The following is a 13,331-nucleotide window of genomic DNA, read 5'->3' on the forward strand; positions in this document are numbered from 1 at the left end:
ACTTTTTAAAAAATATTTTTCATTTCTCATTCATTATCCAATTAAACCTTTTAATAATTCAACAGAATATTTGATTTTGGATCTATGCTCATTTATTTCAATTTAAATCGCTGATTGTCAGGTGATCCGTGCAATCTAATATCACAAAATTAATGAACTGTACATCCTTATATATAAATCTAGTGATGATTTATTTGATATGTAATTTTAATTAAAAAAATAGTAAAATTCTCATAATTTATCTGTCATTAATTTAGTTTTTAAATTATAATAATTTGGTTTTGAAATCATACATTTCTATTATTTTTTTAATTCATAAAAATATATTACCTTAAATATTAATAGTTGTATTGGAATTCTATTGTATTTAAAACACATATAATTTGTATATCCTTAGTTGTTATAATATAATGATTGGTACAGGCGATTGATAACAATCAGATTTTTAATAATTATTTGCTCTTTTTTTCAAATAATTTAGGACACTTTCACCTAAATCAATAGCACAATTAAATGAATTTATAAGTATATCAATATTAGTTAAATCGATATCACAATTAAAAACAAATAAATTTGTATGCAATTGTTTCTTATCATAAGTTCTCCGTCTCCTATTTTCACATTCCTTCTTTTTCATCCTTCTTCTCAACTCTATCTAGTTGTCGTTTCAGCCTCCTTTTAGTCATTTCTTATTCAACTCTTTCGATGACACTAACATTTCTCTCTCAATTAATTCCCATATTTTTTTTAACGCTATAATTCACTTTTTAACCTATATATTGTAGTTTTTCGTGACACCACGCACATGAGTGAATAGAAAGATGACGATATCATACATCGAACATAAAAAAAGATTGATTTATCTAATATGTCTCTATCTCCGCACGGTATTGATTGATAGTATTTTTTATATTTTTTTAATTCATCGTTATAATATATAATATAATTTTATGTATTTATATTTTATAATTTTCAATTTTATTAATTATATTCATTTATATATTAAGATATTAATTTTTTTAATAAACAAAATTGGTGTTAATTGCAAATATTTAGTTTATGGTATTGTAATTTGTAATTAATATATTTAATTTTGCATTTATATCAGAACTGCACCCAAAAATAATCACAGAAACTTAGAATATATTATTTTGCATTCCCAAAACCTTTTATTTAAATAATCAATTAAAAATGGAAAGTGAGTGAAGGTAATTTGCTTCAAGTTACACGGATCAAATTAAGGATAAAATGAAGGTAATTTGATATTTACGTAAATAAGATAATTATGTGAAATTAAATTACCATATTAAAATCTCCCAAAACCTATTAATTGTAGCATTAAAATTGTAACTCCTAACATTTTCATTATTTTTCCCTTGTTTCTATCTATTATCTATTGCTTAGAATTAAGGTCAGTGTCTATCCATTTTTCATATGTCAAAATTTAAAGTAAATTCATCTATCTAATAACTATTAATAACGACGTTTTCATTTTCTTTTTCCTTCTTCCTATCTCTCTCTATATATAAGAATTCATGGTTCTATCTTTACTTTTAATTGATAGTCAAGTGTTTTTTTTTTTTTTAAGATTTAGCTATATTTATTTTTTTGAAATATTTTAGTATTTAATCCCATAGTTTATTTTGATTTTTCTTTCATTTGATTTGATACAATACATTCATGAATTGTATTTTTAAAAAATTTAATTATCAAATGGGAGATTATCCTTATCACGATGATAATGAATAATCAATGAGAGATCTAAAGTGACGGGCTTTCCATTTTGAAATCTCTCCTTGATATGTAAGATTATATCTTTGGCTTCTATTTTATTTTATTTATTAGATTTGTGCTAATCAATAACACTTGTGTTATACTAATATCATTGTAGAATAAGATTAGGTTGTCAAATTTATTAGCTTTGGGTTTTTTTAATGAAATTCAATGCATTGTAATTTTGAGGATCCTTTATGGAAATGTGTTTGAGGTTAAAGTGGAGAAAAATAATAGTAAAACTTATTTGATGAAAGGATTGGACATTCTTATGGTATCTTAAAGGATGGTTGGTTGACTCTCTTATATGTTAATCCAAAAATATTCATATTGCATGTCACAGACATATATGGTGACAAAATTACGTATTTGAGAGGTCCAAATCGTTTTAAACTCACTTAAAATGAAAATGAAGATTATTCTTATGTTTATGTTTTTAAAAAAGTTAGTCATCAGTTTATCACTAATTAATTGAAATTTCTATATATGTTTTCTTTGTTTATTTTTAGGCTAAAAAACTAAAATTTAATCAATTTATTTAATCAAATATACGATTAACATACCAGTTAATGGCACTTGATTTTTGTCAACATGTTTTCTAAAAAAAACAGTGTATGTTTGACTAGTTAGGAAACAAGTGGCCATGCAAAATAATATGGGAGATTGGTGATGGTTATGCAAATTATTGGCCATTGGGTTAATTGTTGTCAAACTAAATCGTCCAGAAGAAATATCTATAAAAGTTTATGAAAATATGAGCGATGCGAGTTGGTTTAGCTATATTTTTAATATTCTCAAATAATTAACTTCCTCTCAAAAAAAATATTTTCAAATAACACTGTATGATTTGTAATTTCGTTTCAAATAATATTAATTAATGATAATTTAACTTGGTTTATATATTTTCTTTACACATTTTTTTTCTTCTGAATTTTAGAGATGACATGCCCTGTTTCAATATTGCTAACTTTTTTTCTAATTAAATAAAAATTAAATCTATAATAACAAAATTAAAGAAAACAAAAATGATTATATTTTTACTTTCATTAGGTTTTATTATTAAATTTAAAAGATTCATCCAGAATATACCAAATTAACCTACCAACAAACTTAAGGTATAAAATTAAACAAAAGCATTTTAAAATAATCAAATAAATTAATCGCAGAGGTCAATCATTGGAAGCATTAAATTATGTGTTTTTCTTTATAATTAAAAAAATAATAATTAGCGTATTAGTTTCTATGGCAATGCATATTGATTGATTATTTTTTTAATAAATTTTGCAATTTGGATTCTATTTTTAAGTTAAACATCAAATCCAATCAAAGATATGAAAATGCATATTAAATATTAAGCACAACCCTATATTATATACCCTTTAAAATTAATTAAAATTATACTGCGAATATAAACTAAATAATTTTTATGCACAAATTTTAAAATATTTTAAAATGTTTTTACACATACATCATTACGTCAAAGTTTTATAAAACAGTCTAAACTCTAAAGACAATTATTTCAGCATCAAAGTTTTTGAAATCACTGTTACTACAATTATAACACCATCAGCCATATTTATCTTAATTTTTTACAATATTAATCGCAACTTGTACCCAAAAAATATATAATAAAAATCACAATAATCTGGAACTCCAATTAAGATTGTTTATTGTAGGATAAAGAAGGCATAACAAAAGTTGCTTTTCAATCCAAAGATTAAAGTTACGTTTGGATTAAATTTTGAAAATATTTGTACAACGTACAATGCATAATAATTAATTATATTGCATCAAATGAAGAAAGAAGAATGTTATTGCATAATATTTTAAAAATCACATTTTTAAGAAATAATATTTTTAGCAATTTTTTTGTTACACCTGACAATACTATATTATTCTTATAAATGGAAGTATGTAATTGATCATCTTTATTCATATTTAATGTAAATAAATATTGCATGAGTTACGCAGTTTTTGAAATTTTCAAATTCTATAGGTTTTGAAATGAAAATGTAAAAAATGACAACATATTTTGCAATTAACAGTAATAATGATGAGAATGAGAAACACACATGGTTCATCATTTGATTTTTACATTACCCTTTATTATAGCCTAGATTTCTCCCTTTTTTTTTTTTGTTGTTGTCGGGTATAAGTGTAGTAAGTGTTGGAAGTGAAACTACACAAGGGTCAGTTGACAAAAAAATGTTAATAAACCATAAGTAACGTTAGTCTCTTCAATTGCTTTTATTTGTCTACAAATTTAAATTTAAATTTATGAAAATGTTAATATGATTTGATTTTACTAAGTAAATAACAATAATTAAAAACACTTTCATTTTACCATTTAATTTCCAACAAAAAACTTTGGCTATAAAAGGATATTGCAGGTGATATTTGGATATTGAACTCTTAATCCCTAGAGACAATATGACAACAAAGTTTACTTTCATTTCAGACATACATCCTGGAAATATTGAATGGAAGCTTCAGTTTCACATAATTAAACTGTGGTTTGTACCGAGTTCAAAAATCCTAGAGAAATCAACCGTATTCAAATTAACGATCTTGCTTGATAATAAGGTAATTTTATCCCTTTATATTTTAATTCATTAGACTCTTTCAATTCAATCAAATTCTCATTATTGTCAAATTCATTATATTTTTTAAGCAATCAATCATAAACATAACCATTTTCAGCCAAAGTAACAACATTGATATTGCACTTTGGGAAGCCAACATTTGGTTTCTATCATGGAAGTTGTGATCATTACACTTTGGGTAGGTCATTGGATACACCTTTAACGATTTTGAACTAATTTGTTTAAACTTATTTATTAAAATAAACATTTATTTTAATAAAATAAGTTATTTTTCCTATTTTTTAGTATATTTGTTTAGATCGCTTCTGCTTAATTTTTTTTTTATTTTAAGAAATAAATTTTATCTCAATCTTAAAACAACGCTTATATAAAAAAATGTTTATTTTAAAGTTATCTTTTTAAGTTTAAACAAACTCATCCTATATCAAATACACGAGGAGGTTTATAAATACCATTCGATACCTTTTCATTCATTCTATGCCACATGCACCATGAAATGGTTGCTAGGTTAACCTTGAGGTCAGTTGGGAGACTTCTCAACAACATGAATAAAGCTTCAAAGAAATCTTCTGCATGGCCAACTTTTTGCTGAATAAATGTCCATAAACCTAAAATTTGTCAGACTCCTTCGTGTGATCGCTTCCAAAAAATAGATATGACAAGTATATTCTTGATTGTTATCATAAAAAGGACAGGTGCTAGGGCATTGAACGCCTTTAGAAATGAGATGTTGTTTTGTAGGTAGACACTCCCAAGTCATTCTCCATAATAAAAGCTTCATTTTCTGTGATTTTTTTACACATAAAATGAGCATCGAATCATCATGAATGCGATAGGCTTCATTCTCAATGACAGACTCCATGAATTCTTTTAAACAATGTTATAATTATACTTTATCATGCAAATTACATTTTCTTATTTTGGAGGAGTCAATTATTTTTTAAAAATATAAAAGTATGTTGATAAAATTATTTTATACAGTAAAGTTTGCTAATACATTAAACTTGATAACGAGAGTTTTAAAGGTATTGATAAAATAAATTAATAAATTATATTTAATATTTTTAATTATTAAAAATAAATTACTATTTCTTAAAAATTTGAATGACGTAATTTTTTAATTAAATAATAAATACCCTTTTCACATTTATTTTTGTTCTAAAACTGTTTTCCATCCTTTTCCATCAATTACATGGTACATTTGGACATGTGAGAATTATGTGAAATTGAAATAAAGAAAGTTTTAAACACTGGCATATTCGGTTTTTCTAAAGTAAGCAACTCAGTTTAAATATAAAGTAAGTGATCTTAATTTTTGATGAAAAAATTAATAGTAATTGATATTACGTTTATATACAAAATAATCTTGAAAAAATTATTAGAACACACGCAACAATAGAACTCAAAATTGTGTTTTACTTGCTTCATGCACCTCCAACATTATTTCTTGCACCTTTAAATTTTTAGAACACTTAATTCGAAATGTAAAATTACATTCCACTTAAATCTTTTTTGAAAAGTAATTTTACATTCCACATTAGATGCAGAAGCCATATGAGAGGTACAAGGAAATAATTGCCTGAACTGCATCATGACAGGTAGAATAAGGACTCCACAATTGGACGTCACACACTCTTTACTCTAAGTACGTCACATTGAGGACTGTTGTTTCCTTTATTTACTAAAGTGCTTTCTGCATTACATTTTGGATTAGCCATTTCAAAAGACAAAAAAGAAGTGCAGAAAGTAATAGACCATATTGGGCCACTAAACAGCCCCAAACCTATATATAAAAACAGCACCAGAACGGGTCAAGAGTCCAATATGAACGTGAATCCGAATCGACGAGTGGGGGAAATTCGCGATTCAATTTGAGGTCAGTGTCGCAACTTGTTTGAAAGCAAAACTCTCTTCTAATCAGTTGCATACAGTGTTGGTACATATTAACACTTCAATTTGCAATCTTGAACCTTCACACACCACGCTATTCAACCCAAAGAACCAAAGAAAACAAAACGCCAACCCCAAAACCCACAAACTCACCACACATACACAAAATCGAGAACGCACACGACCAAATAAGAGGAAGTTGTTGTTAGGAGCCATAACCCAAACCAAAAAGCAAAAACAAACCCTAATGGTTGGTTTTAGTCTTTTTAATTAATTTAATTTCTTTCTCTCTATATGTTATTTAAAAAATATAATAATTAAGGGATTGGATTTGAAGAGGCTCGCGGGTGTTTGGAAGAGAAAGTTTATGGTTAAACCGCAATATCTTCTTTTTCTTTTTCTTTTCTTCTTTCTCGTAGCGTATGGAAAACCACCAAAACCACAAGGTAGAACCAGAACCTGACATAGAGAAGAACCATAACCACCGCCACCAACAGCAACAACACCGTAACGAAGCGTGGGGCACCTGGGAGGAGCTGTTGCTAGCGTGCGCCGTGAACCGCCATGGCTTCACGGACTGGGACGCCGTCGCCATGGAGGTCCAGTCGCGCACCACGCGCCTCCTCGCCACCGCGCGCCACTGCGAGCAGAAATTTCATGATCTCAGCCGCCGATTCGCCGTCCAATGCAACGACGACGTTCCTCCGCCGCGCCAGAACGGCGCCGCCGCCGCTATCTCTGATCACGTCCCCTGGCTCGACGAATTGCGCAAACTCCGCGTTGCCGAGCTCCGCCGCGACGTCCAACGCAGTGACGTTTCCATTCTGTAAATCTCCGAGCAAAAAAAACTCCTCATAATATTTTATTCTTTTTAGGTTTTAGATCTAATTTCAACTTTTTTTCTGGTTCTTGTTTTTTTTTTTTTTGTGAAGGTCGTTGCAGTTGGAGGTGAAGAGGTTGGAGGAGGAGAAAGCGCAGGAAAAAGACTTAAAGGACGACGAGAAACCAGATCTGGCGGTTTCCGGCGAGTTGCGGCCGGAAAACGACAAAACCGGCGGAGAAGTGGAAGAGGCTGGACCGGCGAATTCCGAACCGGAGGAAAGAACCGCGAACAACACAGACAAGACGTTGCCAACCACGGGCGACGAATCAGACCGGGAGAACCAGTCGGTTAACGAGTCCAACTCGACCGGTTCGCGGTTCGAGAAAACCGGAGATGGCGACGCGAAGACCGGAACCGGACCGGATCCGGTTCATACCGGTTCGCAGGAACCGGATCCGGTCGAGCGGAAGGGAAAGCCGGTTGGAGAGGAATCGAATAACGGAAGCTACGATGCGTTGGCGAAGGTGCCAACGTGCGAGTCGGTGCCTCCGAGTGAGGGGAGGAAAGTGGAGGAAGACGATGACTCATCCGAGTTACATGACTCGGTGGCTCACTCGGGCGAAGGAGGGACGCGCGAGAGCAGCGAGGTGCAGAGCTCCGCGAGCTTAATGCGTAAGAGGAAGACGCGGCGGAGGAAGGAGGTTTCCGGAGCCACTGACGCCTCGTGTCCGGCGGAGAACGACGAGGCGGCGACGGTGAAATCAGAACCGTTGGTTGGGGTTTTGGAGTTGATCAAGGGGCACGAACACAGCTCATTGTTCGAGCGCCGTCTTGATAGCCAGGTATTCCATCTACTCCTTTTTGGATAAAACCGGTATTTTACCCTCTTTCAAAATTTTGAAAAAAAATATAAGAATAGTCTCTCACTCTTTCTATTGAAAAAAAAATTACTTCATTTTTAATAATACATGCATGCACGTTGGGAGAAAAAATATGATATATGATGATGGTCTTATGTTTAAACTAAGTTAAAAAAACTTTAAAATAATCAGAAAAAAGAAATCAAGTGAAACTTTTTTAAGAAAATAGTTTTTTTGCAAGATTTAATTGCAAGCAAGAAGCGGATACGTTCTTAAAATCGTGACTGTCCAACAAAAGGGGACCACTTTTGAAACAGATTAGTTTTTTATGGGCACGGAGTTTGTGAATAAAATGGGCGAAACCATAAAAAATAAAAATAAAAATCGTTAAGAGATTGATAAAATAATAAGTTTTATTAGGGGGAAAAAATGAATAGAGGATCCGTTTCTATTTCTAGGGATTAAGTGTTAAGGGATTTGATTGTTTCTTGCGGCCGAAAATCGTAGGTACACATGACACATGGCCATGCTTCTATTGTTTCATGGCCCTTATTTTAAGAGATCAATATTCAATTTCATTAAATATCTATCTCCGAAAGTAAAGATTAATTACATTATTATATGTATAAGTAATTTCATAAATAATCTCTTATATACTTGGTATTATGCGTGTAGTAATTAGTAAGTATAAAAATTAAATCTATCGGGTCTCGCAGATGCGTCAAGTGTCCCGATGTGAAACATGCAAGATTATTAGTAATTTAGAATATATGTTTTTTTTTTAAAATATATCAATATAGGATCATATTATCTTAATGGCCAAAATAGAATCAATTCAAAATGGCCAATTCACGCAATTTTCCCGTTGGAGAAAAATACTTTATTTTTTTCACCCTTATTTCGGGAAACGATCTAAAGTAAGAATATTACCATATTATGGTTTTGCCGAGCACGTGCTTTTTCGTGAGCCAAGGATTGGGTGCAGCTCCATGCAACGTGTTCATAAATTATTTCAGACCGAATCACCTTAAGCCCACGAAATAATCTGTCTGGGCTATATCTAATTCACTACGACCCAAAATAATTCCACATGAACAAGCTTATTTTTAATTATATTATTATTATTAAGCTTTTTCTTTTTTCTTCCCTTTTCTTGCGTCCATGCTTCGCGGCGGTGACGTGTTTGTTCACAAGTCGTAATCATCCAACTGTGTCTTCTCTGAATATTAAATTTGAATGTTTTTTGTTTCCAATAGTAAATTTAAATATTCTCGTATGAATGCTACGTGTTTTTTTCTTCTTCTTTTAAATATACACGTTATTTCTTTACATTAACTAATCTTTCACTTTTTTAAAAAAATTGTATATGTATCTTTTAATATTATGAATAATAAATTTTATGAAATATTTTGACAGATAAAGAAATAAATTAACTTTACATATTAAATTTTTCATTTAAAAAATGAAGTTAATATAATAATTACAATTAATATTTCATACCATAGCTATAATATGAACGATTATCAATTTAATGTCTTGGTCTAACGGAATGTGTGGATTGGACGGGACGGCAACGCTACCGTATTGGCAGTAAGCTGTTAATGTTTGGATTTGATAATAAAAAAGAAAATATGTACGGTAGTGGAATTATGAATGGACCCTATCTTTTTGTGCTCTTTCTCTCTTTGTTCCTGTGTCCGTGTCCTTTCTCGTTGAACAGCAAAAGCGCGGTCTTAGATGTGCATCCTTTAGAGAATATTTTAATTCTAAATACATCCCAAAAATTAATTGCAAAAGTAATCAAGGGTTTATTTATCTCTATCTCTATTATAATAATATTCAGTTAGATACTCAAGTATGTTTTTATCAACGAGTCGACAAATTTCTAAATTACAGGATATTTTATGTTTGAAAATTTAACCATGAATGGATATGAGATGTAGGTTCGTGCAATTATGACACTTTAGTAAAGTTTGGTTTGGTTTGGTTTCTTGTTGCAGCAGGATACGGATAGATACAAAGACCTAGTGAAACAGCCCATGGACTTGGAAACCATACAATTGAGACTCCAAAAGGGTCACTATTCCTCATGCACCAGTGCATTCTTCCGCGACCTCCTCCTCCTCTTCACCAACGCCACCGTGTTCTTCTCCCATGACTCCCTGGAATCGCAGGCGGGGCGGCAGCTGCACCGCCTTGCCACCGCGGAGATGAAGAACCACGGCCAAGCACAATCGGATCCTATCCCCCGGAAGAACGATTCACTCCCTCCAAATGCACCATTAGCTAAACCAGATTCTCTCCTTTCCAAGAACAAAGCCTCTGGTCCTATATTGGTTTGCCGCAAACGCAGTTCAATGTCATCCAAACCTTCCTCTGCCACCTTTGGCCAAAAGGGTGACCAACCCGTCTTCAATGACAAGAAGGAAAGGCCATCTTCTGATGCAAAGCCACCCATGAAGCCCTCTTCTTCTGATACAGACGAAGAGGAGCTTCCCAAAGCTAAGGAAAAGCCTGTTACTGGAGCAAGAAGCTTGAGGCGGAGCAACAAGAACCTCAATAGTAATAGTAGTAATAATAATAATAAGAAACCGTCCTCTATCTCCACTCCTAAGGCAGGGTCCTCGGGGAACAAGCCTTCGGAGACTGTTAAACCGGAAAAGAGCAAAGCAGAGGGGGGGGCAGACAAGAAGAGGAGTGCAGCTGCAGATTTCCTGAAACGGATTAAGCGCAACACTTCAGCGGAAGCATCGAAGGGTGGTAGTGGCGGTGGAAGCGGGGGTGGAGGAGGAGGAGGAGGAGGAAGTAGCAGCAGCAGCAAAGGTGGTGGAGGTGGTAATGGTGCCAAAGAGCAGAAGAAAATGGTGAACAATGGAAAGGGAGACAAAGGGAAAGAAAGGGCATCAAGGCATAATAACGTTGGAGGAGGTTCAGGCTCTGCGGATAAAAGGAATAATAAGAATATTGAGAACAGCTCTCAGTCAAAGAGGAGTGTTGGTAGACCTCCAAAGAAAGCAGCAGAGACAAATGCAGGTAGTGCAAAGCGTGGGAGAGAAAATAGTGCTAGTGCTGGAAAGGATAAGCGCCCCAAGAAACGTTCCAAGAAATGATTCCAAATTTCATGGTTAGCCTCTTTTGTTTGTCCTCTGTATATTAATTATTATTATTACTATTGTCAAAGCATGTATTTCTTTCTTTATTTTATTTTATACTGCTAATTTATTGATCAGCTGTAGCCTGTAGTCAGTTGCTAGGTACATGTAACAGTATTTTGATTTGGGCTAAAACCTTGTAACAACATTGTCCTCTTGGGGACTGCTTTTCTTGATTTTTTGGTTTAACAGGAAAGTATAGTCAAAGCTTGTGCTTGTTTTGGTCACCACCTCTGTTACTCTTTTAACTTTCTTTTCTTTTTGTTTCACCCAAAAGATACAAGCAGTTCATTCATCCAAGCTATGTGCAGATTTCCAACCATAACTTAAGTGTATCTTTGAGTGACTTAAGTTTGAGTGAATACACACACGGATACAATATATTAAGAATATTGGCTCATACAAACTACACATGTTGAATGATAAAGATTAAAAATTAGTTCTTTTTTACTGCAAGATTAAAAATTAGTTAAAGATAATATAATCACTTAAAAATGTTAATAAGAATCTTTTAATATTGATAATTCAATCGTGATTTGGTGTTCGATATTTATTTTTATTTCTCACAACCAATATTGTGTGTATAAAATTATAAATTTATGAATGTGTTTGTATAGAGGGAGGGAGACAGAGGATGAATAAGCTTATACTGTTGATTTGAGTTCTACTGATTGTTACATCATTAAATAATTTTGTATAAAATGATATTTGACTCATTTGGTATAAAATGTGTATTTTTAAATTTTTGTTTTTTTGTCTCTTTCAAAATATTAGCAATATATAATTAGGATTTTCTTGAAATACATCTCAGGGTGTAGCTTATTAAAATACTCCATCTAAATTACATCCACTATTATGCCTTTTATTTTTTTGCTGAATTGCTTGGACAATAAAATCCAAGACAGAATTATATATTACTCAAAATAGAGGGGTCAATATTTGTATCAAGTTATGGTAAAATTAGGTAAATTATCATAAAAAACATACATTTCTATCAATGGTTAAATCATTTTTGGCAAAATAGTTTGTTGTATTATTTGTCTGGTCGTGCAACACATGGATAATGGAATAAGAAGTAAACTTTTCCTTGGTTTTCACAATTTCATAAGTAAGATCTACAAATTGGCCTTCATGATATATGAGATCCTGCACAAGCTTAATAGCTTTAGCACAATCTTTCTCAACAATAATTGTTTTATAACTCAAATCACATAGTTCAAAATAGTGCAATGCCCAAGTTTATTTGAAAATGCTTTCAAAAAGTCACCTTTATCATTTCGAAGCATGGCACCACAAGCACCAAAAGCCATTGAGGCAAGGTAAGAGTCATCATAATTAATTTTTGTAATACCCTCTGGAGGCTTCTTTCAAATACAATCAACAATAGTTCCAAATATAGTGTTCTACTTCACTTCTCCCTTTGTTCCCGTGCTAAAAACATTCATGGTAAGTCAGTTAGGCTTATCACTGATAAAGAACACAAATTCAACATTCATGTTAAATTTCCACCATATTGGTAGCACCTATTTATTGTCTTTGAGCGCGTGCATCACATCCTTTACCTTATCTTTACACAATGGGTAAATGATGTCATTTGTCATATGTTGCCGAAATCTCAACTTATTCATGGACAACACTCCAAGACCAATTCCCTATAAATGAAATCTAATCTTTTTCAGGCCATCTTAACACAATGTTTTTAAACAACATAGATTCTTGAAGTGTATGAGTATCAAGCAATTTGAGATAAGCATCTTTTTAACTGAAAGGCCGCTATCAACAACATTATTCCACTCCAAATAATTTGTTTTACTAACCATGGAAGGTGACTTTAGCATCTTTATACTTTCAACTACATTCGCCAATAAATCAACAACAATTCACTCCAAATCTCAATTTCCTTTAGCATTGGCATAAAAACATACCAGAATGTTCTCCCCATGACCGATTTGTCCTCTCCGATATTGATCTAGCTTATCATGAATTGAGACCCAATTATCTTTCCAAAATCGCAATATTCTACCATTACTCACTCTCCAAGTCATATTTGACAATAACTTATCCCAACACTTCACGATCCCCCTCCAAGTATTAGATCCGGGTCTATGCTTTACCAATATTAGATAATACATCATTACCACATATGTACTTTGCATGTGCAACTTGTACCCAAAAATCATTAGGTCTTATACATAATTTTCACCCACCTTCATTAAAAAAAGCTTGGCTC

The 13,331-nt window shown here is 32.2% G+C and overlaps 1 protein-coding gene across 2 annotated transcripts; it reads left to right on the forward strand.

The window, feature by feature from the left end:
- The first annotated feature begins 6,202 nt into the window (after positions 1-6,202).
- Positions 6,203-11,328, forward strand: LOC100811021 (hyphally regulated cell wall protein 1). Of its 2 annotated transcripts, none has more exons than XM_006585276.4 (3): positions 6,203-7,092; positions 7,199-7,931; positions 9,950-11,328. In XM_006585276.4, exons 1-3 carry the CDS (start codon positions 6,689-6,691, stop codon positions 11,057-11,059), a joined length of 2,247 nt encoding a protein of 748 aa, XP_006585339.1. In that variant the 5' UTR covers positions 6,203-6,688; the 3' UTR covers positions 11,060-11,328. The 2 variants fall into 2 exon arrangements, with proteins under 2 accessions (XP_006585339.1, XP_003532866.1); XM_003532818.5 differs by having other exon boundaries at positions 6,211-7,092; positions 9,953-11,328.
- Positions 11,329-13,331: the final 2,003 nt, after the last annotated feature.

Source organism: Glycine max, chromosome 8, assembly GCF_000004515.6.
Source record: "Glycine max cultivar Williams 82 chromosome 8, Glycine_max_v4.0, whole genome shotgun sequence".
Lineage (NCBI taxonomy): Eukaryota > Viridiplantae > Streptophyta > Magnoliopsida > Fabales > Fabaceae > Glycine > Glycine max.

Bases quoted from the DNA above. Each gene is read 5' to 3' on its own strand.
- LOC100811021 (XM_006585276.4), top strand. From the start codon at position 6,689: ATGGAAAACCACCAAAACCACAAGGTAGAACCAGAACCTGACATAGAG. The intron at 7,093-7,198 runs GTAAATCTCCGA...TTTTTTGTGAAG, and splicing joins CGCAGTGACGTTTCCATTCT to GTCGTTGCAGTTGGAGGTGA. The intron at 7,932-9,949 runs GTATTCCATCTA...TTCTTGTTGCAG, and splicing joins AGCGCCGTCTTGATAGCCAG to CAGGATACGGATAGATACAA.